This window comes from Schistocerca americana, chromosome 9, assembly GCF_021461395.2.
Source record: "Schistocerca americana isolate TAMUIC-IGC-003095 chromosome 9, iqSchAmer2.1, whole genome shotgun sequence".
In the NCBI taxonomy this organism is placed as follows: Eukaryota; Metazoa; Arthropoda; class Insecta; order Orthoptera; family Acrididae; genus Schistocerca; species Schistocerca americana.
This window is the reverse complement of record NC_060127.1, coordinates 43,713,643-43,738,864: the sequence shown is the minus strand read 5'-3', so window position 1 is coordinate 43,738,864 and position 25,222 is coordinate 43,713,643. Positions and strand designations below refer to the sequence as shown.

Below are 25,222 nucleotides of genomic sequence, written 5' to 3'. Positions count from 1 at the left end.
AAATGATTTTTTTACGTTCCTGGATTTAAGCTTTCTGGCTACATCCACTGAGATTTTTCCTAAGTATGGAATTGTGCACCATTTATTGCATTCTTGAAGTGGTGGGTCATGGCAGGGTGAAGAAGAGAGTACACATGTTGTTTCTGCTTTTTACACTTTATGGAGTCCACACAGATATGAGGATAGCCATTGTTTGAATGCACTTAACTCCATTTGGAAGTTGTCTTCACCCATGGGAGTCAGTATTAGGTATTGTATAACTGAATGAAAGGCAGCATGTTTATGGGTCACTGAATATTGAGAACTGACCAATATTATAATATCTGTGGTGGTAGGTTTCCTACAAATTTTGAAAGTATGAATAGAGCCACTGATGTTTATGGTTAGATCTAAATAATTTATGCAGTTAATTTAGTGTTGTGTTTAGAATGCATCACTGCTGCAATTACCCGTGGGTCACTTATACCAATATCAATGTGAAAATGTTGAAAGTAGTCATATCTATTAGCCACCACCAATTCTAACACACTACAGTGAAGAGTGACTTTCTGAACTACCTGCTGTGTGTAATTTTCACAGAGGACTAAGACTGATGACCAGTAGAAAGATCGAATTATAAGTTTATGACCATTCTTCTTAGTGAGTGTGGCCCAATTAATATTGCTTGCTATTTCTGTTTCAATCTCAGTGGATTTAGTTTCTTCTCTATGGCATAACCGAGAAGTCCAAATCCACCCATCTATTTTGACCCATGACGTCATCAATATGGTGGAAAAGGCTAGTTCCAGCGCATAGAATAAGGTGATAATGACATCACTACATACACGCAGCAATAAATGCGAACAAAAATAAAAATGACACAGTAATATCCCGCTCCAAAAATAAAATTAAGCAAACAGGACAACCACAGAAAATTGGGGGTTTAGGGTGGGGTCAAGCTAAATATACAGCAATAAAAAAACACCACACCATCCTAAATCAAATAATGTAAAAATGTTGAAGTACAACATCCGGCACTTATGCAGTTTAGCAGGTACGGAAAAAATTTTTCATTCCAAATGTATCTGGCTTGGAGAGCTTTGTGGGTGAATATGTAAAGTTTGTTGGTGATTGTACTTTGTATTTTCATAAATAAAGTGATCTGTAGCGTAGCCCACTTGAGGTTAGGTTGGGAGTTTTTTTTTTTGGAATGCGGCCGCGGCAGCGGCCGCCTATGATTTGAAAATACTGATTAGTTAGTGTATTACGCAATGTTGCGTCATCGGCAGCGCCGCGCTTATCGGGCAGAGGGAAAATGAAAATGGATGTTATATTCGAAATCAGCGCATCAGAATTCACTATATCGACAAAATATTGAAAAATAAAAAGATTTAAAACAATTTTTTTGATGTAAATAATTGACTGGGGCGAAAATAAATATCGTATTCGTAATCAGCGTATCAAATTTGACTATAATCGATCAAATTTTGAAGAAAATTGATAAATTTTTTCCGTACCTGCTAAACTGCATAAGTGCCCAACATCCTGCTACACCAACAAAAACACAGGAATCGGACATTTCCTTTGGTCTATATAGCTCAAACACAACTGCTGATACCAAAAAAACAGACACCTACAACCCCCAAATGTGGAATTGGACACTTCCATTGACTTATATAGCTCACCCACAGCTATCGATCCCAAAAAACCAACACCCACAACACTGAAAAGTGGAACCAAGATCCCAACAACTCAAAAACCCATTTACCCCACATTCACTACACGAATTAAAACAACTGATCTACCATAAACACACAACAGACAAAACATCGAAATTACTATAGAATAAAACCAAAACAAAAATGACTTACCAAGAAAAGCCTCCAGCAATACCACGTAGGTTGGCCACCACACACGCAAGAGCAACCCCCCTCCCCCCATGAACACATGTGCGCGTTCCGCACCAACTACCAATACTCAAAAGCACATTAGCATGATGACAACAAAAACCCAAATGAACCCAATACCACATGTTAAACTCAGCATGTTCACATCTACCACTAGAGAGTACCATCAAATACAACACAACACCTACAAACACAACTAACTCTTAAACACCGCGCTGTAGTTACATCACACATCATACCACCATTACGCCATGGGTCAAAGGAGACAGGTGGAACAGGACATTTGTGTTGACCCTATAAATCTCACTGCTGTCCAACTTTTTGTTTTCAAAGGTCTTTTGTAATTAGTATTATGGGAGCTCCATTACTTTATATTACTGCTTCAAAATCTAGGACTTTGTCATGAATACTTCAGCATTTGATCACTAGGATTTTAATTGTCTCATATGTAGCAGTGATATCTTTGAGTCTTACAGAAATATGTTGGGGTTTCCCTCAGCTATCATTATCTGGATAGCATAGAGAGTCACCATGCCAGACAAATCCTTCTGTGTACCACACATGCAGTCAGCTACCTGAGTAGCAGTCTCTGTTGCATAGTGCACACCTGACCCGTTTACAGACTTGCTACATTTCTCAACCCTATAAGATTATGTTTTAAGTCTCCTATTAACTAAGAACCAGGGAGACATAGTCCGTTTTGAGGACAATGGTACAGATTATGAGCGTCATCCAAACTCCATGAGCAGTCCTGGTCTTCTCCACCTTCTCTGCTAGTTGCTGCAATGAGCCAAGGATGACCTAGGAGCTCAGGCCAGAGAGCTAATTTGTTGTGCAACAATCTGCAGAAAACCAGCACTGGCCACATTCTGTTCTCTCAGTGCCTTCAGGATCAGCTCCTCCAACATGTTGAAAGAGGCCCCCATGAGTCACACACTATGAGTGCACATGCCAATCCTTCACATTGCTTCCTCCCATCTCCCTAAGGGTAGCATTATTCACAGCACATTTGAAATGCCAATTATTAGTACATTTATATCCACTTGCTCATGCTTTTTGCTAACAAATCAGGCTCCCAGACTTGGGAAGTTTGCCATATTGTCTCACGTTTAGTGGAGGATAGCACCTCATACTAAGTGGTATGGAGTATGGGTGTAGCAGACCGACCCTGAATTGTCCCTGGTCTCTAACTTACCACTGACTCACCGGGTCGACAGAAGCGTCCGACCCAACACGTCGGCTTTGACCCGTGACGTCATGACGGCGCGGAGTTTGGTTCGAGTGTGGCTGTCTCCAGTTCTGTTTTATCTTATTTTATTTACTTTTCTGATCTGTTCGTTCTATCTCGTGAGATTTTTTTTTTTTTTTTAATTTAAAAACACTTATTACTTATTTTAATTATCTGTTTCTTCGAATTTCTGTTTTAGTTTATTATATTTATCTTTCTGATCTGTTCGTTCTATCCCGTGAGATTTTTTTTTTTTAAAGACAAAAAACACTAATCAGCTACTGAAGCATCTTTATCTTCTATGGGTTGCAGGGGTTACGACCCCTGGGGAGGTGGGTGGCTATTCATGCATGGCTGTCTTCACTTACACGTTGTAGCTACGCAAGGCGTCTAAATTTGTTTATATTTAGTTTGCCCCCCACCCAAAACACCCCATTTCCCGCGCTTGTCCCGTTAGTGTCATTAAGCTTCTTGTGGAAAGTGTGTGTGTTTGTTTTTGTTTCCGCCATATTTGTGACGTCATGGGTCAAAGCAGACGGGTGGGATCGGATACTTCCGTATTTACGACTCACCACACAGTCAAGTCAGTGAATAGTGATGGGTACTATATTTCCTAGAAGGAATACAGTGTATATTGAAGAAGACACTACTTCACATACTCGTCTTTGGTAGTCTGGCCAACATGCTCACTGGCAGCAACTTTCTCTCACTTGACAGCAGTCAAGACAATTACAGCTGCTTACAAAGAACTACTATCTCATCCAAAGCCCATGAATAGCATTCACAGGAAGGCTACATTGTTTATTTCAATGTTCACTCAATATCATATACAATATTTTGTGGAATGAAGATTATAGTGACAGAATGAACTGTAGCATAGTCCGAGACTTGGGTTAGGATGAGAAGTAATGTGATTACAAGTTCATCACCCAACAAATGTGACGTTATAAAAACACAACTAATCTACTCTGCTAAGTTGAGTTTACATATGCTTCTTCAGGTGGTCTCTCTTTATAGAAGTTCACTCCTATGGTCCATATTTGCTTCAATAGCAAATAGGCCTCGCAGACTTTGCCTTTAAGCAATAGAGTTCCTTAGTTTCTTGTTTTTTCTCTCTTGTATTGTAATAAGCAGAAAAGTGCATGTTCCAAAATATATTTCGTAGAGTTCTGAGCATGGGAAACCCCAACCAGCAACACTAATTTGCAAACAAAAAATTTTCCGGAGCAAAAATTTTACTGAAGATGGTAGTCAGTGACAACAACAGTTTGTGTGGTTAACTAAAATATGGTGATGGGGCAATATTACCTAAATGTGTGTGGGAGCACATAAATTAACAACAAATTGTGCTTTGATCAACACAGGGTCTTCCTAACATATCTGAAGTTTCCAGAACCTTGCTAATACAAGATACTTTATTCAATTTAGCTTATAAAGGTTCATTTTTGTGAGATACTTCTACACGCTGCATGGAAATATTGTGCAGACTAGTGTAGTATCAATATACTGTTTAATGAGTTATTTTATACAATATGCAATTATGTTAAATTTGATATGCTACTCATTTGTCACTATATTATTTGCATCACTTCCCATGAAGAGTGGACGCTAGAGAAATAAATGAATCGTTAACTGCATACTATGAATACATACTATTTCACCTATGATATGGAGTGATATTCTGAAATAATTCTTCATCTGATCTGCGCATTCCGAGAATCGAGAGGAGATTCACGAGGATCATTTATCTTGCAAAAACCCACTTTCAGAAAGCTGAAGATCCTACCAGTGCCTTGCTTATATATTCTCGAGGCTGTAAAATTAATAAAAATGCCATATAATCCAACCCAGCGCAGAAAAAGTGACATTCAAAAACAACAGAATACATCAAAGCTGCATGTGTTACATGCTAATACATACATTTATCAAAGCGAAGGGTTCAAAATTGGACTTCCCACGTACACTAAGTTCCCAACAAGTACGGTGTGAAGTATATTGAAAACAATTTCGTAAAGCCATGGGGTCTTAATTGCTGTATCACTATCTGTACTCTATAGAAGAAGACCTGAAACAATGTGTGCTGATTATGAATACGTGCAATACATGAATTTTCAGTGAGAGAAATCTTATATGAACCAGTTGCAATGTACTGTACACAATAACCTACCAATGTAAATATTAGGAAATTTTGTCAGACATCTGTAGCTCCCTCGACAATATCACGTAACGTGGACCAAATAAATAAAGACATACAGCAGTTATCGTTATTATAACACTAATCATTTACAGCGCGGATGTTCCGAGAATCAGTTCACGTTTTTCCTCTCAACAAGTCACTTCTCTTCACAAACGTTGAGCAAACACTGGATGACAACTCTATTTCGCACTTTTGTTGGTAAACAGAAGATCCAACAGCAGGTATGCGCGATTAATTGCAATTAATCGATTAATCGCATCATTCTTTTAATCGATTGTGAGGGTGCAAACATTTCTCTCACGTCAATTTTTTTTTACATAATCGATCATACTTGCGATTAATTATTCCAATTTTTTTTCTTTTAAGTTTTTGAAAAATTTTCAGTGTCTCACACTTAAATAACACTCACAAAATGGTAAAAATATTAGTTTATTTTACAAAATTGAAAAAAAAGCTGAAACAAATGAGCAAGGAAAAACGGCAATAGGTGTGCTTTTAAATCATCAAAGTTGCGTAAGTCACAGATATAATCATTAAATTGCAATCTCAATTTTACGACTTTACATTTGACATTGACAAAAATTAAGATAAATCCAACAAGCTTCTCAAAGCGAAGAACCCACAAACTTACTAAAAATAACTAGACCATCCTTTGGCGCAAGTCTAGCTCTCACTCGACGAAGCCGTGCACTTGGTAAATGGTGTCAAATAGCGGATAAAACGCTGCGCACACAGTGACGTAACAGATACAAACTACGTTCGAATGGACTCTGTATGACTTGTGAAAGCATAATGCCTAGTTCGCGCTATACTAGAGGTTACAGTTATTCAGATTCAAGTCGGTTGAAGAAAAATGCGATAAAATTGTGGAAAGGAGTGTAGATAAAATTATATCATACAGAAATAAGTTCAGATGTCAGACGCAGAGTGTGCGCCACGAAATATTAAACAGGTATCGAAACTGAAAAACATCGTGAAAGATAAAATAATCTCACAATCTGCTATTTCATGTCATTGATGCAACTATCTTGAATCTACAGCTTGATACATTTTCACTCCGACTTATAAGAAATGAATCCCACATTCTTGAATAGATATTTATTACTTCTGTCTTTTGATGGAGATCTAATACAGAAAATTAGGAACCTACATTCATTTAAAAGAGACTTGTTTACTCAGCAGGAATAGTGAAGTAAACATCCTTTTATTTTGTTCTTCGGTTTCCTTTCGTTGTCCCTCATAACTTTTAAATCATAGGCCAGTAGTCATGTTATTCCTTGCAAACGGCGGTCTTCAATACGGGAACAGTTGCCTGATTTCTCCACTACCGCGTGGTAGGAAGTTGATGAATCTATGAGCTGGTAAGTATTTGCTAAATATACCTGTAGTCTGTTTCTTCGAACATGCTCGGAGGTGATGATTTTGCAGTAATGAAGTTGACGCACGAAGTTATATATATAACGTTGATGAGCCTCAACCGATAATGGTCCCATTTCTTCAGTAACCGCGTACAGGACTGATCATTCTCAAATACACGAAGAAGTATCTGGAGAGGAATTTGAATATGTTCCAGCAAGTATTTCAGCCAGAGTAACTCAGGAGCAGCTGTTGCCAGAGCTATATATTCTGCCTCTGTAGAAGACAAAGCAACACGAAGTTTGTTTCACATTGCACAACAGATGGTGCTTCCAAATCATTGTAACAAATAACCAGAAGTAGATTTTGAGTCTTCCTCTTCGTTCCAGTTTGCATCAGCATAGGCCAGATGAACTTCTTCATTTTCTTTTCGGTAATGAAGATTCATATAGGTGGTTCCTTTTCATATATCTCAAAAGTCTTTTCAAGCAGCTCCATTGTTCTTCCAGTGGATTGTTTTGGTATCGGCTCCAGAAGTTGACCACAGCACACATATAAGGCCTTGATGCTGCCATTGCATACATCAAACATCCAATCAATTCTCTGCATGGCTTATCGATCCTTTTTCCATTTTCCTTTTTGGCGTCTCGAATGGGTTACAATCTTGCATGTTGAATCGTTGTAGCAGACTCTTCCAATATGACGTCTGGCTCCGATACGTTTTTCCTTTGTTCCTTGATACCTCGATGCCACGTATTATTGTGATTCTCCAAGTTCCTTTATTTTAAATGCCTGCTTTCACCTAAATTTCACTTTGTCCATTTCCTCTCTGTTACTTTTAGCCAGCAGAATGTCATCAATGTAGAGCACAATGTAAATAACAAGTTAATCTATAATTACATAGTAAAGACATTTCTCTGCTTCTCACTGAGTGAATCTGGTAGAGAAAAGAAACGCGTGAATACGATTCCATGCTGGTGGTACTTGCCTTAAGCCATATGAAGACTGCTGTAACCTGCAAACTGAACCAGTTCTTCAGGAGTAGCCACTCCTCCAGGAATAATCATGTATATTTCCACCTGGAGTAATCCATGAAGAAAAGAGATGGCGACATCAAATTGTTCCAGAACCAGTCCTTGCCAGATTGCAACAACTAGCATAATTCTAATAATTGCAAGTCGAGCCACTGTTGCTTATGTTTCCTCACAGTCAGATCCCTTTTTCTGCCAATATCCTTTAGCCACAAGTCTAGCCTTGTGTCTTATGATATTTCCATCCCTGTCCTTATTCAATCTCATCACCCACTTACTGTCGATGTCCTTCCTTCCAGGGGCTAATTTAACAAAGATCCAAGTCATGTTTTCCTTTATTGAGTCAGTTTCATCCAGTATCGATTTGTACCAGTATTCCTTACCTTCATGAGTTGCAATTTCCTTGTAGCTTCTCGGTAAGCCATTGACAAATGGTTCTATGCTCAGAACAAGAACAACATGGTTATTCAGGTATTGAGGAAGGTTCCCCTTCCTGGTAGAATGTCAAATAGCTTCCTTTACAGTTTCCCCTTTGTCACTGGTCAGTTCCGATATGGAAATGCTTTCATGACCCACATCATTTGATGTAAAATTTTCTTCAGCGAACTCTCCTTCATTATCGACTTTTTGTTTCTTCTCTGATGATTCCTGTACAGGTTCCGGAATCAAGCCCTCAGTCAGCTTGCCTTCAAAGCTAAATCTTCCTTTGTAGAAAACAATGTTTCTTTCTGCGACTATTTTTTCTTCCTCTGGGCACTGAAGTATGTAGCCAGTGAAGTAGCACGTCAAGGACTTGCTGTCAAGCTTTCCAATTCTCAATTCCTTTGGTACCAGTAGATAAGCAATTCCTTTGGTACCAGTAGATAAGCAATACATCCAGATACTCTTAGCTTACTCAAGCCAAGTTTTTCGTTGTATCACAAGGCTGCAAGCTCCACTAGGACTCCTATTAAGTAGGTATACAGCTGTATAGCCCGCTTCTGACAACGTCTTACTTAATTTACACTGAAGTATCAAATAGCGAGCATTCTCAATAAGGATTTTGTTCAGTACCTGCAAGACTCCATTTTGCAGAGTGAGAACTCAAGCTGTTCTTCAAAAAATTTGCTTCAATTCGTTCTACATGTTTTCACAACCAGTGTCACAGCGCAATCTGCCGATCTGCAAATTAAAATGAGCTGTGACCATAGCATGAAATATCTTCAGGTAGCGAGTCATCTCAAACTTCGATTCCAGTGTGTAAGCCACAGTGAAATGCGTAAAGTCGTCGAAGAACGTGAGCACATACTTCTTGCCGTCGAATGATTCCGGTGAGATTGACCACACAGGTCACCGCGAATCAACTGAAGAGGTCTGCTGCCACCTTTCCTAGTGTGATTGTATGGTACCTGTGGTCATTTACCTTCGACACAATCTGAGCCTTGTTCCGTGGGGGCTGTTGAAGTGTCCAATTCCATACCATCAGCTTGTGACTCGAGGCATTTAACGCTATCATATCTCTGCCTAATCTGCTGTGCCACAGTTTCAGATTAGTTTCAGCTGAAACAACTTTCAAGGCTTTACGTGACAAAAAATTTAAAATGTGTAATTGAGATTCATTCCTATCTGCTATGACAATAATTTCTTTTCCTTTTATAATTTCTTGAGCTTTCTCAAACATGATAATAAAAACCTTCATTTGCAATTTTCTAGCTGGCAGCAAATTATAATTAAGATCAGACACGAACAGTACATCTTTAATCGTTATTTGAATTTCCTTTTCTTTTACAACAGAAGTGACTTTAATTTCTTTTTTTACTTTAGCCTCAAGAAAAATGTCTGAGTCACCTCCTTTAATTAACTGTTAGCTAAAGGTATCTTGCTGTTAATCAAGTGGTCCATAGCTTCACGATCCAAGAGCCAACTTATGTTGTTCGCTGATTGATCTTCACTTGAAGCTGCAAAACAAAAATCATCTTCCTCTTTGATGTTAGCCACGATGACAATGGCTTCCTTTTTCAGATTTCTTTCTGCTGCCTGGATAACATGCAGTATACAAATTCACTTCGAAAACTTAGGTACAAAAACTTCACTTAAAATTTAAATTTGTCTTTCGTCTGATTTTATCGAAATTCGTGCGGTTGGCGATGTATTTTGTGCTGTATTAAATAGTCATATACAAACATAACCTGTACTTAGCCAGGATCTCCTTGTTCACATCTAACAGTTCCCAAATGTCATTATATATTTACGCAAAAAAGGTATATTTTCAGAAGTTCCGGACGGTTGCAGAGATTTTCGTAATTTATGAGTGCTTTTATCACCAGTTTTGTAACAAAGCGCTGATCGTGATTTACAATTACTGTTAATAAGTAGCATATTGTGTCACATTAGTTTATATTGTCTACATTTATCGCAAACTGACACTACTGTCTGACTTTCTTAGCAACCATAAAGCTTCAGAGAAATAGTAAAACTTGAAACAAGTTTTCTGTTGTCTTCATAGATATCTCGCTTTTGGCTATAAATTACTTAAAATTCGAAAGAATTTTGATAATATTTGTAGCACACAAAACTTATAAATTAAAAGAGAATCAGCAAGCTTGGTACAAAGGTATTTGTTTACTAGTCCGTAAAATACTGCACCCGGCATAAATTGTTTAGTTTTCTCTAAAAATTGCACCAGGCATATATAGCCCTACTGTGTTTGCTGTTATCTGGTGTTGCTGCTCGAAAGCAGCTGGAAATCGCCATGACTACTGACAAGTGACAGGAAGCTGCTGCAAATGTGTGTGTTCGTAGAGCTACCAGGAGTTGTGTACCAAATACCTCAAGTACTACCCTCTCCTGTTGACACTGTCTCTCCTGCAGGCAATACAAGCTCCATCATTACCCATTCACTTCACTGTGAGTGGTGTGTCAATGGTGGACCTAGGCGTCGTGTACAATGAAGACAGGACACAGGATGTTATACCAACCCTTTAACAAAGAAGTTTGTGCTGCTGTCTTTCACTAAAATTGAAACTAAGCCACTGGGTTTCACTTCACCTGTAGTGCTCAGAGCGATTTGAACCATTTCACTTCACCTGTTTTGGGAAAACATACGTTGTTCTTTATCAAGAGGAAGCCGAAAATGAATAAGAGGTCTATTAATCGTTGGCAGTTCAAATATAAAGTGAATAATGGTACCCCTTAGGGAATAGGTGACAAGGAATGGGGAGGAACACGTGGTACACTCAGTGTGTACGCCTGGAGTCTTCATTAAGCGTATTGAAGAGGCTATTCCAGCAACCATTGAGGGAACAGGATGCAACCAACTGCAGGTCATTGTGCACATTGGAGCAAACTATGCCTGTCGTCATCCTATGGTCATTCCAGTGAGTAGCAAAGAGGGTTGATAATGCCAGGCTTGCCCACAGAATTTCAGTGAAGTGTACAATATGCAGCAGTGTCCCAGAATTGATCATGATTCCCTGGTCTTGCGTCGAGTTGAAGACTTGAACCAGAGACTCTGAGGATTCTGTGACAAGCTAGGCTGCGCATTTTTAGACTTATGCCATAGGGTTGAGAGTTGTATGGTCTTAAATAGCTCAGATGTGCACTTCACATCAGAGACAGCTACCTAAGTACCTGACTGTGTATAGGTTGCACACAGGTTTTTTTTTTTTTTAGATTAGCCAACTAAAATGTTTCCCACAGATGAGCGTGTCAGAACCCTAGTGGTTAACTGCCGAAGCACTCCAACAAAGTGCCAGAGTTTGAAGCACTCCTGAAAAGCAGTCAAGCCCATGTAGTACTAGGTACAGAAAGCTGTTTGGAAACTGAAATTGTTAGCTGTGTAATTTTTGAGGAAAAGTTAAGCATATACAGAAGGATAGGGAAAGGGGAAATGAAGGTCGTGTATTTGTCGCAGGAGACAAGAAACGCAAATTCACCGAAATAGAAGCTACATGTGAAATTATTTGGTCAATACTCAGTATGAAGGGTGAGCATTAAATTATAACAGGATTCATGTATTGACCAGCAGATTCTTGTCCTGACATAAGCGAAAACTTTACTGAAAACCTCATTTCGCTACTAATACATAAATTCTCTAATGATACTCTAACCACTGGAAGAGACTTTAAACATCCAAAAATCAACTGGGATAAATCTAATTTTGTTAGTAGTGGGTATGACAAGGCATCCTGTGAAATGTTACCGAATGTCTTCTCTGAAAACTACCTCGGATAGACACTTCAATACCCCACTCACGATGGAAATATATTAATCTAATGGAAGAAACAGACCTCACCTCCTTGAGGAAGTACACATCGAAACTGGTACCAGTGATTATGAGGCAGATATAGCAATAATGATTACCAAAACACAAAGGGCAACTAAAACAAGAAGGAAGATTTATATGTTCAGCGAAATAGACAGAGAAACAATAATGTCCTATCTCAAAGAGGAACTTGAAGCTTTTAGTTCCAGATAGAAGCATACAGAGGAGTTGTGGCTCAATCTTAAAAGAATAACTGACCATGTACTGAATAGATAACACCCTGTAGTGCAGTTCGTAATAGGAGAGATCCTTTGTGTATACAGACACTGTAAAGAAGACTTTAAAGAAATGTAGACTCCTACATAAAAAGTAAAAAACAGACGAATGGGCTACAGATATTGAGATACTAAATGAAACGCATATGGTCTTATGTAAAGGATGTTAGTGGACAAAAGTTAGCATCCATTCACTCATTGATGACACAGGAACTAAAATTGAGGGTAGGAAAGCCATCTGATTGAGTGATGTGATGTGTAAAATGTCCTGGGAAATATCTATGGAGCATATAAAGCAGTGCAGCAAAGATCATTGTCTGCACTGTTTGCTAAGCAAGTTGTGCAGGCTTTTCAACTGTTCCTTTACAAAGAAAAATCAGGAATATTGCCCCAATTTAATTCTCGTACTGCTGGAAAGCTTAGTGAAATAGATATTAGTGTCAGTGGCGTTGTGAAACAATTTAAATCATTAAAATTTAACGAAGTCCCAGGTCCTGATGGAATCCCCATCAGACTTGTATACCCAATTTTCAGCCTGTCAGCCTCTCTGTTAACTATAATCTGTCTGTTGATCCCTTGAACAAAAAACTGTGGACAGCACCTGGAAGAATGCACAGGTGACACATGTCTTCTGGAATGGTAACAGAAGTGGTCCAGAAAGCTACCGTCCAGTATTCTTGACATCCATTGGTTGTAGAATTTTCGAATATATTCTGAGCTCAAACGAATGAGGTATCTCGAATAGAAGGACCATCTCAATGCCAGCCAGTATGGATTTCGAAAACATAGATCATATGAAACCCAATTCGCTCTTTTCTCACATGACATACTGAAAGCTTTGGATCAAGGCAGTCAGGCAGATGTAATATTTCAATGATTTCCAAAAAGCATTTGTCTCTTTACCACACCTACTCTTATTGTCAAAATTATTATCACATGGGTATCAAGTAGAGTTTATGATTGGATTCAGAATTTCTTGCTAGGGGGACACAGCATGTTGTCTTAGCTGGAGAGTCATCGATAGCTGTAGAAGTTACTTCAGGTGTACCCCAGGGAAGAGTGTTGGGTCCCTTGCTATTCATGTTGAATGTTAATGTTCTTGCAGACAATATTAATAGTATCCTCACTATCTACAGAGAATTACAGTGTTAATACAGCTGCACAAATATTCAATCAGAATTTGATAAGATTTCAAAGTGGTGCAATGATAGGCAACTTGCTTTAAATGTTCAAAAACATAAAATTGTGCACATCACAAAATGAAAAAAACATAATCTCCTATGAATCAGTGAGACATAGTACAAATATGTAAACTTATACAAATACTTGGGTGTAATACTTGGTGTGGACATGAAGTGGAACATTAACATAGGCTCAGTTAATGGTAAAGCAGATAGCAGACTTTCGTTGATTGGTAGAAAATACTGAGGTGACAAAAGTCATGGGATACCTCCTTTTTGCCCAGTGTAATGCAGCAACTCGACGTGGCATGGACTCAACGAATTATTGGAAGTCCTCTGCAGAAACACTGCGCCATGCGGCCTCTACAGCCGTCCATAATTGCGGAAGTGTTGCCTTGGCAGGGTTTTAAGTACGAACTGACCGCTTGATTACGTTCTATAAATGTTCAGTGGGACTGACGTCGAGCGATCTGCGTGACCAAATCGCTCGAACTGTCCAAAATGTTTTTCAAACCATTCGCAAACAATTGCTGCCTGCTGACACTGTACTTGTCATCCATAAGAGTTCCATCGTTGTTTTGGAACATAAAGTACACAAATGGTTGCAAATGGTATCCAAGTAACCGAACATAACCATTTTCAGTCAGTGATCGGTTCAGTTTGGCCAGACGACCCAGTCTATTCCTTGTGAACACGGCCCAAACCGTTATGGTGCCACCACCAGCTTCCACAGTGCTTTGTTGACAACATGTGTTCATGGCTTTGCGTGGACTGCGTCACACTCTTACCTTACATCATCTCTTACCAACTGAACTTGGAATTTATATGATCAGGCCATGGTTTTCCAGTCATGCAGGATCTAACCGATATGGTCACGAGCCCAGGGAAGGTGCTGCAGGCGATGTTGTGGTGTTAGTTGAGGCACTCACGTCGGTCATCTGCTAACATAGCTCATTAACGCCAGCATTATCCTAGCGGATATGTTCGTCATACGTCCCACAATGACTTCTGCAGTTATTCGAAGCAGTGTTGCTTGTCTGTTACCACTGTCAACTCTACGCAAATGCCGATGCTTTCAGTCATTAAATGATGGCTGTAGGCCACTGTGTTGTCCAAGGTGAGATGTAATGCCTGAAATTTGGTGTTCTTGGTATAGTCCTGACACTGTGAATCTCGGAATATTGCATTGCCTAACGATTTCCAAATGGAATGTCTCAAGCATAGCTCCAAATACCATTCCATGTTCAAAGCCTATTAATTCCTGTTGTGCGACCATAATCACGTCGGATGATGGAAACCGTTTCACATGAATCAGCTGAATACAACTGATCGGTCCGGCAATGCACTGCCCTTTTTTAACTTGTGTACACGATACTCCCGCCATCTGTATATGAGTATATTGCTGTCCCATGACTTTTGTCACTTCAGTGAACTAGGGAAATGCAGTCAGTCTAGAAAAGAGATTGGTTAGAAGTAGTAGTAGTAGTAGTAGTAGTAGTAGTAGTAGTAATAATAGTAACGGTAGTAGTTCATTCATTCAGAGATAGTTTATGTTGCATGGATACAAATCACTCGTGTGACCCATCCTAGAATATTACTAGAGTGTGTTGACCTGTACCAAGCAGGACTAGCAGGGGACATGAAACGTATACAGAGAAGGGCAGAAAGAATGATCACAGTTATATTTGATATGCTGGAGGGTGACACTGAGATGTTGAAAGAACGTAACTGTCATAAAGATTGACGCCAACTATCCCAAGAAAGTCTATCAAGAAAGTTTCAAAAACCTGCTTTAAATAACGACTCTAGGAATATACTACAACTTCCTGTATATTGCCCTCATTGGCATCACGAAGATAAGATTAGATAAATTACAGCACCTACAGAGACATTTAAACAATATTTTTTCTAGCGCTCCATACGTGATTGAAATGGGGAATAGCCCTAATAACTGGTACAGTGGGATATGCCGTGTGCCTTGCTCTTCACAATGGTTCACGGAGTATAAATGTACATGGAGATGTAGGGGTAAACCGAATAAGGTAGCACTGTTTTAAAAAGTGTGCCCTTGTATTCAGGAGAGGGGAGGCTCCAGTCTTCATGCAGCTATCCTGATTTATGTTTTCTATGGCTGCCTTAAATTACTTGAGGCAAATGCTAGGCTGATTTCTAATATACGGCCATGTCGACTGTCCATCCCATCCTTGTCATATGAGACCTATAAGTCTGTAAATGACTTAAATTGTAATACCTAGACATGTCCAGTGTCCATGTAAAAGAGACCTACGCTTTAGTAACACACCAATATTTTTACTGTTACGACTGCATTTATTTCCAATTGACACACACAACACAAGACTTCGATGTGCTACACTACAACTAATATGTAAGAAAGAACGTAAAATCAAGATTTATGCAGACTGTTATACACGACAATTTTCAGCTACACTACGTAATCAGAAGTATCCGGACACGTCCAAATGCATATGCTTTTCATATTAGGTGCATTGTGCTGCCACCTACCGCCAGACACTCCGTATCAGCGACCTCAGTAGTCATTAGACAACGTGAGAGAGCAGAATGGGGCGCTCCGCGGAACTCACGGACTTCGAACGTGCTCAGGTGATCGACTGTCACTTGTGTCATACGTCTGTACGCGAGATTTTCACACTCTTAAATATCCCTGGCACCACTCCTTCCGATGTGATAGTGAAGTGGAAACGTGAAGGGACACGTACATCACAAAAGCGTACAGGTCGACGTCGTCTGTTGACTGACAGAGACTGCCGACAGTTGAAGAGGGAATTCCAAACTGCATCAGGATCCACTGCCAGTATTATCGTAGTTAGGCGGGAGGTGAGAAAACTTGGATTTCATGGTCGAGCGGATGCTCATATGCCGCACATCACGCCGGTAAATGCCAAACAACACCTCCCTTGGTGTATGGAGCAGAAACATTGGAGACTGAACAGTGGAAAAACGTTGTGTGGAGTGACGAATCACAGTACACAATGTGGCGACCCGATGGCAGGGTGTGGGTATGGCGTATGCTCAGTGAACGTCATCTGCCAGCGTGTGTAGTGTCAACAGTAAAATTCAGAGGTGGTGGTGTTATGGTGTGTCGTGTTTTTCATGGAGGAGGCTTGCAACCTTTGTTGAATTGCGTGGCACTATCACAGTACAGGCCTACACTGATGTTTTAAGCACCTTCTTCCTCCCCACTGTTGAAGAGCAGTTTGGGGACGGCGATTGTGTCTTTCAACATGATCGAGCACCTCTTCATACTGCGTGGTCTGAGGCGGAGTGATTACACGACACTAACATCCCTGTAATGGACTGGCCTACACAGAGTCCTGACCTGAACCCTATAGAACGCCTTTGGGATGTTTTGGAACGCCGACTTCATGCCAGGCCTCACCGACCGACATCCATACCTCTCCAAAGTGCAGCATTCTGTGAAGAATGGGCTGCCATTCCCCAAGAAACCTTCCAGCACCTGATTGAGCATATGCTTTTCGAGAGTGGAATTTATCATCAAGGCTAAGGGTGGGCCTACACCATACTGAATTCCAGCATTACCGATGAAGGGCGTCACGAACTTGTAAGTCATTTTCAGCCAGGTGTCCGGGTACTTCTGATCACATAGTGTATGATAATGGAAAGTTAGTAACGAGATTGAAATAGAAGGAATCTTTACACTAGGGGCTGGTTTACGGGAGGTTTCAACATCAATCAAGAAAGACAGCACAGTCCTCATGAACAGAGGCTTTGAAGTGTTAATGACTGGAGCAAACGACGTCAGCAGAAACGAGAGGAAAATAGTGATATAGACACTGAAGAAAATTCTCAAAGTGTTAACCCACACCAATGTGATTATCGTTAATGTGCCTCATCGACATGTTTTGCCTCGGTGGTCATGTGTGGATAAGGAATTGGAAGAAGTCAACAAGAAGTACAAAGCTCTCTGTAAGCTCTTCAAAAATGTTACCATAATCAATACCAGTAGTTGTAGCAGTGATTGGCATACCAAGGATGGCCAGCATTTCAACAAACTAGGTAAACGTTATTTAAGTGATACAGTTCTCAGAGTAAAATCGGATAAGCTTGGGAAGCAAGAAAAACCAGTGCTCCATTTGGACATGTTTCAACTGAAATGATAAAAAATTTATAGGCATGGACCAGGTGGGTGTTCCACTAGTGCAGGTATAAAACCTTGCCAACTTTTATATGGTAACACTAGATTGCGTCAATCAAGTAAAGATGCAAATAAAGCAATGCCAAAAGTAGAGTTTAAAATAGGTTTCCTCAACATTCAGGATAAGGTGGATAAAAACTTTGCAGTTTATGAATTTTCATATGAAAACATGGTGGATATTTTGTGTTTAAGTGAACATTGATGTAAAGAGGATGAGCTTGGGTACAAGTATTGGATGATTGCACATTATTTAGTTGGTACAGTAGAGAATGTCACTTACATGGAGGTGTAGCAATATATGTAAAAAAATCTCTTGCGCCAAACTGTGGTAGGATGGATCTCAACACCCTTTGTGCTGATCTACATTTTGAAATACGAGTACTAATAACTGAGACTATTATGTTAGTGGTAGTAGTAATGTACAGACCACCTAATGGTGACCCACATGTCTTTCTTGAGGAACGTGAGGACCTCATAATGTACTTTGGTATACCAAAATGGGAGAAATATAATATTGTCATTGGAGGGGATATCAGTTCAAGCTTTGATGTTGTGAATGACAAAAAAATTGTGACAGAGCTCATAAATTCCCTTAGACAATTTAACTTATAGTATGTTAACTGTAAATCTACAAGGGGCTCTGCCTGCCTAAACAACATACTTACAAATATTAAGAGAATTTGTATGTACACTGATGTAATTAGTTTCCCTTTCTCAGGTCATGATGCAGTATTTATTAGTATTAGTAATGTAACTTCAGATTGTATAGATTCAAAAGCCAAAATTGTGATTACTAGACCAATGCGTAGAGTGAGGATGGTTAGGTTTAAACATGCCCTCACTTGTTTCAGTTGGGACTCCCTTTCTAGTAGGCTTCAATATTGTTCCTCTAATAGTGTTTTCACTGAGTTTTTCTCTGTATTTTGAAATATATTCGAAAATAACATCCCTCTGAAAAACGCACAGTAAATATTAGCAGTAATTAAAAAAAGAAAGAAGGCATGATATACTCCACAGACAGGGCAATTGAAAAATACTGCTGTGCTATATTCTGGCCTGTACAAAAATGGTAAATCTGAAGTGTATAAAGAACTGTATGGTAGAGCTAAGCATAAGCATAGGCAAGCAATCTATGACACAAAGGAAGTATATAATATAGTAAACATTGAAAAGTCCAAAAACAAATGAAAAAAGCGTGGAGTGTAATTAATTCTCTCGCATACACTAAACAGAAAGATGATATTGTCATTACCCCAGAAGAATTTAATAAACGTTATATGCAATCCATCAAAGACATCACTAGTTCAGTGAACAAACCGCCTGAAACTGCACTTATATCACAGACAACTGCTTAGAAAAGCCTGTCCCAAGCACTTTCACTTTCACAGAAATGCATCCAAATACTATTCTGAAAATAGTGAAAAATTTCAAACATTCAGCTAGTGTTGATTACTATGATTTGTCATGTAATTTATCCTTTAACTTATTGTGTAAATAAATGTCTTGTTGAAAGTAAGTTACCTGATAAACTAAAAATTTCTAGAGTTGTGCCCATATATAAAAAAGATAAAAAGAACTGTCTCACTGGGTATAGGCCCATATATCACTCCTGCTTCTTTCAAAATTTTTGAAACAATAATGTATAATCAAGTTAGTGATTAATCAGGCAAAACAAATATAGTCAGTGATAAACAATTTGGATTTAGGAAAGGTAAACACCTGACACAATGAGTTCCCTATTAAAATTTGTCCTAGATGTGTAACGGGCTAGAGGCTACGCCCAAGCTATGTTTTGTGGTCTGAGCAGAGCCTTTGATTGTGTAGAGCATAATACTTTGTTAAATAAGCTACTCTATTACAGCTTTGATGGCAAATGTGTAAATATGTTTAAATCTTTCCTAGAAAACCACCAGTGAGTTGTGTGCATTGTTAGAGAGAAGTCAAAGTTGGTTTGTGTTAGGTCTGGAGTGCCACAAGGGTTGGTGCTTGGACCTTTATTGTTTCCATTAATGATCATAGATCTGCCTTTATTCAGAAATTGCTACGCAATATTGTATGCCAATGACACATTTTTTAAAAATAAAAGCTCAATCTAGCACACTGAAAACATTGACCAAAAATGTTCTTGCTCAATCTTCATTGTGGTTCAGAGAAAATGGTTTCTTGCTAAACGAAAGTAAAACCCAAGAACTTTACTTTAGCTTGAAGGAGATCGCTAACCACCATGAATTAGAACCTATTAAATTTTGAGGTGTTACTATTGAGAAAAAATGGACCTGGAAACCACACATCAAAAATATATCAAGTCGACTCTCAAGAGTTATATATCTGATCAGAAATTTTATAAAGACATGTTCCAAATAACTATGTAAGATCAGCATGGTTTGCTATCTTCGAAAGCATTAAATCAAATGGAATTTTATATTGAGGGGGGGGGGGGAGGGGGGTAGTAGTTGTCACATAAATGACTTTCTACTTTGACAGAAGAAAGTATTAAAATAATTACTGATTCCAGTAAATCAGAACACTGTCAACCTCTGTTCCTTAAATTGCAATGTCTGACAGTAACAAACCTATTTATTTATAATGTTGTGTTGCAAATATTTAAAGAATTTAAAATAATGACACTTCCTAGCTTACACATCTATGAATATGTCTGCTTTCTGAAAACTCACCAGGAACTACCAACATTAAATAATCAGGTTCATAACCATGAAACAAGGAACAGAGATGATTTTCACAGACACCTACAAAGGAGTGCTCTACCAAAAAAGTGTAAAATACGAGCCCAAAATACTTTTTAGTGCATTTCCTGCTATAATAAAGAAAATTAAAGAATTTCATAAATTCAAAGTAGTTCTTAAACCATTTTTACTAACACATAGTTTTTGTAAAATTGAAGAATATCTGAATGTGGAAAAGTAATATTATTTATATATACTGACATAAAATATTTGTATTTATTATCCAGATTTTTGAAACAAATAAAATATAAGAAAGTATATTGTACTTGACTACAGCCATACGATATATATTGTTAATGGATGAATAAAGAGATTGATAGATAGATAGATAGACTGATTGATTGTTTAGAAATAATGTATCAAAATTTGTATTGAGAAGTGATATGTGTAGCTATAATACTATAAATAGAACATGGGTAGTCATGCCACATCACAGACTGTAAATTACAGACCTCCTACCTAGTCCTTCGACTAAGGATGTTTAAAAGGCTAACCCAAGATTTTGAAGAATTGACTGTAAATATTTGTAAAGCCAAACTGTATAAGGTACTCGTAAACAATTCTTTTTACACTGTTGATGAATTTTTAAAATCAAGGTACTGCTTTGTAACATGTGATTTATACTTATACCCATTTCATGCAGACTAAAGTACATTGGGGAATGGATTTGTCTATTGCTGTAACGAGCTGAGTGCCAGTAAAATTTTACTATTATTATTATTATTATTATTTATTTCTTTTCTCAGACGTTATGTCTGGCCAAAAATAGAAAGTGACGCAGACCTTGATCAAGTGTGATTTCCTTAAAACTGTATGGTATGTGTTATATTGCCTTTAGGAACTTTCAGGTAATTGAACGTGTATCAATAATTACAGATTTCTGTAGTTGTATATATAAGTTTAGATGTAGCTGTATTGCGTTGATGTACTGGTGGATATTGTGTGGTATGACTCCTGTAGTTGATATTATAATTGGTATAATGTCAACTTTATCCTGATGCCACATGTCCTTGACTTCCTCAGCCAGTTGGATGTATTTTTCAAATTTTTCTCCTGTTTTCTTCTGTATATTTGTTGTATTGGATATGGATATTTCGATTAGAGTTGTTAATCTCTTCTTTTTATTGGTGAGTATGATGTCAGGTTTGTTATGTGGTGTTGTTTTATCTATTATAATGGTTCTGTTCCAGTATAATTTGTATTCGTCATTCTCCAGTACATTTTGTGGTGCATACTTGTATGTGGGAACGTGTTGTTTTATAAGTTTATGTTGTAAGGAAAGCTGTTGATGTATTATTTTTGCTACATTGTCATGTCTTCTGGGACCTTTCCATGTCTTCTTATTCTTCTTCTTCTTCTTATTATTATTATTATTATTATTACCGTCGGACTTCTGCACATAACCAAGCTATACATAGCAAGTGAACACTCAACAGTCTTTAAAACAAAAAAACAAAAAAACTCAAATAATTAAACGTTAGGATGATCTATTATGTAAAATGAAACTGACGAGAAAGCAATATCGGTATATTCATAATCGATTTCCAGTATCATATCGTTTAATCGATAATCGTTATTACTTGCGAGAAAGCATTGTTAGATCTTTATTAGTTTATGATGAAAAGCGGCGAGGGGTCGGGGTGTCATCCAGCCTTGTCTTATAAACATTTGTAAAAGACTGATCCTCGAAACATTCACGTGCCAAGTGGTTAGCTGTATCATAATGCCATGTGTTGTGTATCGTTATTTTTTTGTTGGGCCTGTGACAACACGTATTCTCTAGAAGAATTTCTGTTATTGAAAAGTATAAAAGTTGGTGGGCAAGAATTACTAACACATATCTGTGTATCAAATAACACAAACTTGTAAATGTTCCGCATGTAACCATATTTTCAGGTTATTTTGCGCTGTAACTGTAAAATGGCTCATACCACATCATTATCATTTCTCGTGTGAGTGATCCATGGCACATGAAATTATGGTTTATAAGGGGATGATTTGGGGGAGGGGACCAAAAAGTGAGGTCATCGATATCATTGGACGAGGGAAGAATGGTGAAGGAAGTCTGCCCTTTCCAAGGTACTATCCGGCATTAGCCTTAAACAATTTAGAGAAATCCCAGAAAATCTAAATCAGGATGGTTGGACATGGGTTTGAACTGTCATCCTCCCAAATGTAAGTCCAGTGTGCTAACCACTGCACTATCTCACTTGGTAGCTTATAATGAGAATACTACTACAGAATCTTGAGCAATTTGAAACTGTGTAAACCTACCCATTTGCAGATTAAAACTGTGCGAAATACTGTCATTGAAACTACCATCTTCACAGATCCAGCAACAGGAGAAGTCTTTCATACCCTATATGCCAACAATCCCATCCGATTTACCCACACATTTTATGACTTTTCAATTCCCAACCATTGTTTCGAAGGCAGTATCAATAAACGTAATTTAAGATGAAAGGGAGGTAGACAGAGAGGGGGCAGCAAATTGACATAGAGAGAGAGGAGGAGGGATTGAACAGAGAGAGAAGGGGGGAAGAAGATTGAGACATACATCTGATTCCATTTAGCGATTGCAAACCATTGCTGGGTTCACTGGTTTTAATATACAATTACAGTTTACTACAAGAAACTAAATTCAAAATCATACGATTTTAGTATAACTGTCAATAATTTAGGAGTAAAGGAGACCACTCACCAATCAGTAGAAGTGTTGAGTCATTCACAGGCACACGAAAACAGTGAAAACTTTGCTAGTTTCTGGATGAATCTAACACACAATGCCAGGACTGGAGATCAGGATGTGGACTGTTGGGTGGAGTGGATAGAGGGAGGAGAGTGAGGAGTCACTTAATAAAAGTAAGTCTTCTTGTGCAGACTGTATACCAATTAGGTTCCTTTCAGAGTATGCTGATGCATTAGCTCTGTACTTAACAATCGTATACAACTGTTCGATCGACGAAAGATCCATATCCAAAGACTGGAACTTTGCACAGGTCACACCAATATTCAAGAAACGTAGTAGGAGTAATCCACTAAATTACATGCGCATATCGTTACCTCGAAGAAAACGGTCTATTGACACACAGAAAATATCGTTCTTGGGAAACACAACTAGCTCTTTATTCGCATGAAGTGTTGAGCGCTATTGACAAGGGATTTCAGATCGATTCCGTATTTCTGGATTTCCGGAAGGCTTTATACACTATACCACACAAGTGGCTTGTAATGAAATTGCGTACTTATGGAATATCGTCTCAGTTATGTGACTGGATTTGTGATTTCCTGTCAGAGAGGTCACAGTTCGTAGTAAATGACGCAAAAGTCATCAAGTAAAAGAGAAGTGATTTCTGGCGTTCCCCAAGGTAGTGTTATAGGACCTTTGCTGTTCCTTATCTGTACAAATAATTGGGGAGACAATCTGAGCAGCCATCACAGGTTGCTTGCAGATGATGCTGTCGTTTATCGACTAATAAAGTCATCAGAAGATCAGAACAAATTGCAAAACGATATAGAAGAGATATCTGAATGGTGTGAAAATTGGCAGTTGACCCCAAATAACGAAAAGTGTGCGGTCATCCACATGAGTGCTAAAAGGAACGCTTTAAACTTCGGTTACACGATAAATCAGCCAAATCAAAAAGCCTCAAATTCAACTAAATACCTAGATATTACAATTACAAACAACTTAAATTGGAAGGAACACAGAAAGTGTTGTGGGGAAGGCTAACCGAAGACTGCGTGTTATTTGCAGGACACTTAGAAAATGTAATAGACCTACTAAGGAGACTGCCTACACTACGCTTGTCCGTCCTCTTGTCCTCTTTTAGAATACTGCTGTGCGGTGTGGGATCCTTACGAGATAGGACTGACGGAGTACATTGAAAAAATTCAAAGAAGGGCAGCACGTTTTGTAATATCGCGAAATATGGGAGAGAGTGTCACTGAAATGATATAGGATTTGGGCTGGACATCATTAAAAGAAAGGCGCTTATCGTTGCGACGGAATCTTCTCACAAAATTCCAATCACCAACTTTCTCCTCCGAATTCGAAAATATTTTGTTGTCACCGACCTATTTAGGGAGGAACGATCACCCCGATAAAATAAGGGAAATCAGAGCTCCTACAGAAAGATATAGGTGTTTGTTCTTTCCGTGCTCTATACGAGATCTGAATAATACAGAATTGTGACGGTGGCTCGATGAATCCTCTGCCAGGCACTTAAATATGATTTGCAGAGTATCCATATAGATGTAGATGTGGATGTAGTTGGTTTCACTGTCTGCTTGGTATCTGTTATCGCTCCTGTTACTCCTTAGCATCTCTTTTTGAATTTCTGAAGACCAGACATCTTGTAGGAATTTTTTCTTGAACGCAATTAAAATATTATACACATTTGCAGTATAATTTGTCTCGTGAACTGTATCACCTTCCAAATGTCCTGTTTTGAAGGAAATTTGTTCCTGCACTGACCAAGTACCAGCAGTGTGCCAATGAATTCCTGTATAAAAACTTTTGGATCTACATTTTCTTGAGGACATCGAAAGAAGGTTACTTCTGCTTAGGTAACAGGCACATGTTGTACCACACTATTAGACAACTTAAAATTTATTGGTAGACTTGACAAAATCTCGTCCACAATATGATTATGCGCGAGCTGCTCAATTTGAAATGACTCATGTTATGTTCGTTCAGCATCTATTGTGTGGTATGTCTGTGTTACATGATTAATAAATTTAGTTACTGGTCATACGTGACAGTATCACTTATGTTGGTCGATTCCTTAACTACAACGTCCTCCTGTATGACTTACTTACACTCTATTTACTCTGTGATAGTGCAATAGACAGTTTCGTTGGCTTCCAACCTTTTCGCGATTAAT

At 38.5% G+C, this 25,222-nt stretch overlaps 1 protein-coding gene across 7 annotated transcripts in view; it reads right to left on the bottom strand.

Annotated features, from left to right (window-relative positions):
* Positions 1-5,521, bottom strand: part of LOC124551113 (zinc finger protein 70-like) — a 147,433-nt gene extending 141,912 nt beyond the window's left edge. For 3 of the 7 annotated variants that reach the window (XM_047126052.1, XM_047126059.1, XM_047126060.1), the window contains exons 1-2: positions 5,282-5,521; positions 5,035-5,179 (exon numbers count right to left, since the gene is read on the bottom strand). In XM_047126052.1, the coding sequence (XP_046982008.1) occupies positions 5,035-5,133 (99 nt within the window). In that variant the 5' untranslated portion in view covers positions 5,134-5,179; positions 5,282-5,521. Of the gene's footprint in view, positions 1-1,850; positions 3,137-4,767; positions 4,928-5,034; positions 5,195-5,281 lie in introns of those variants that run through there. The other 4 variants (XM_047126053.1, XM_047126055.1, XM_047126056.1 and 1 more) reach the window with 4 other exon arrangements.
* Positions 5,522-25,222: the final 19,701 nt, after the last annotated feature.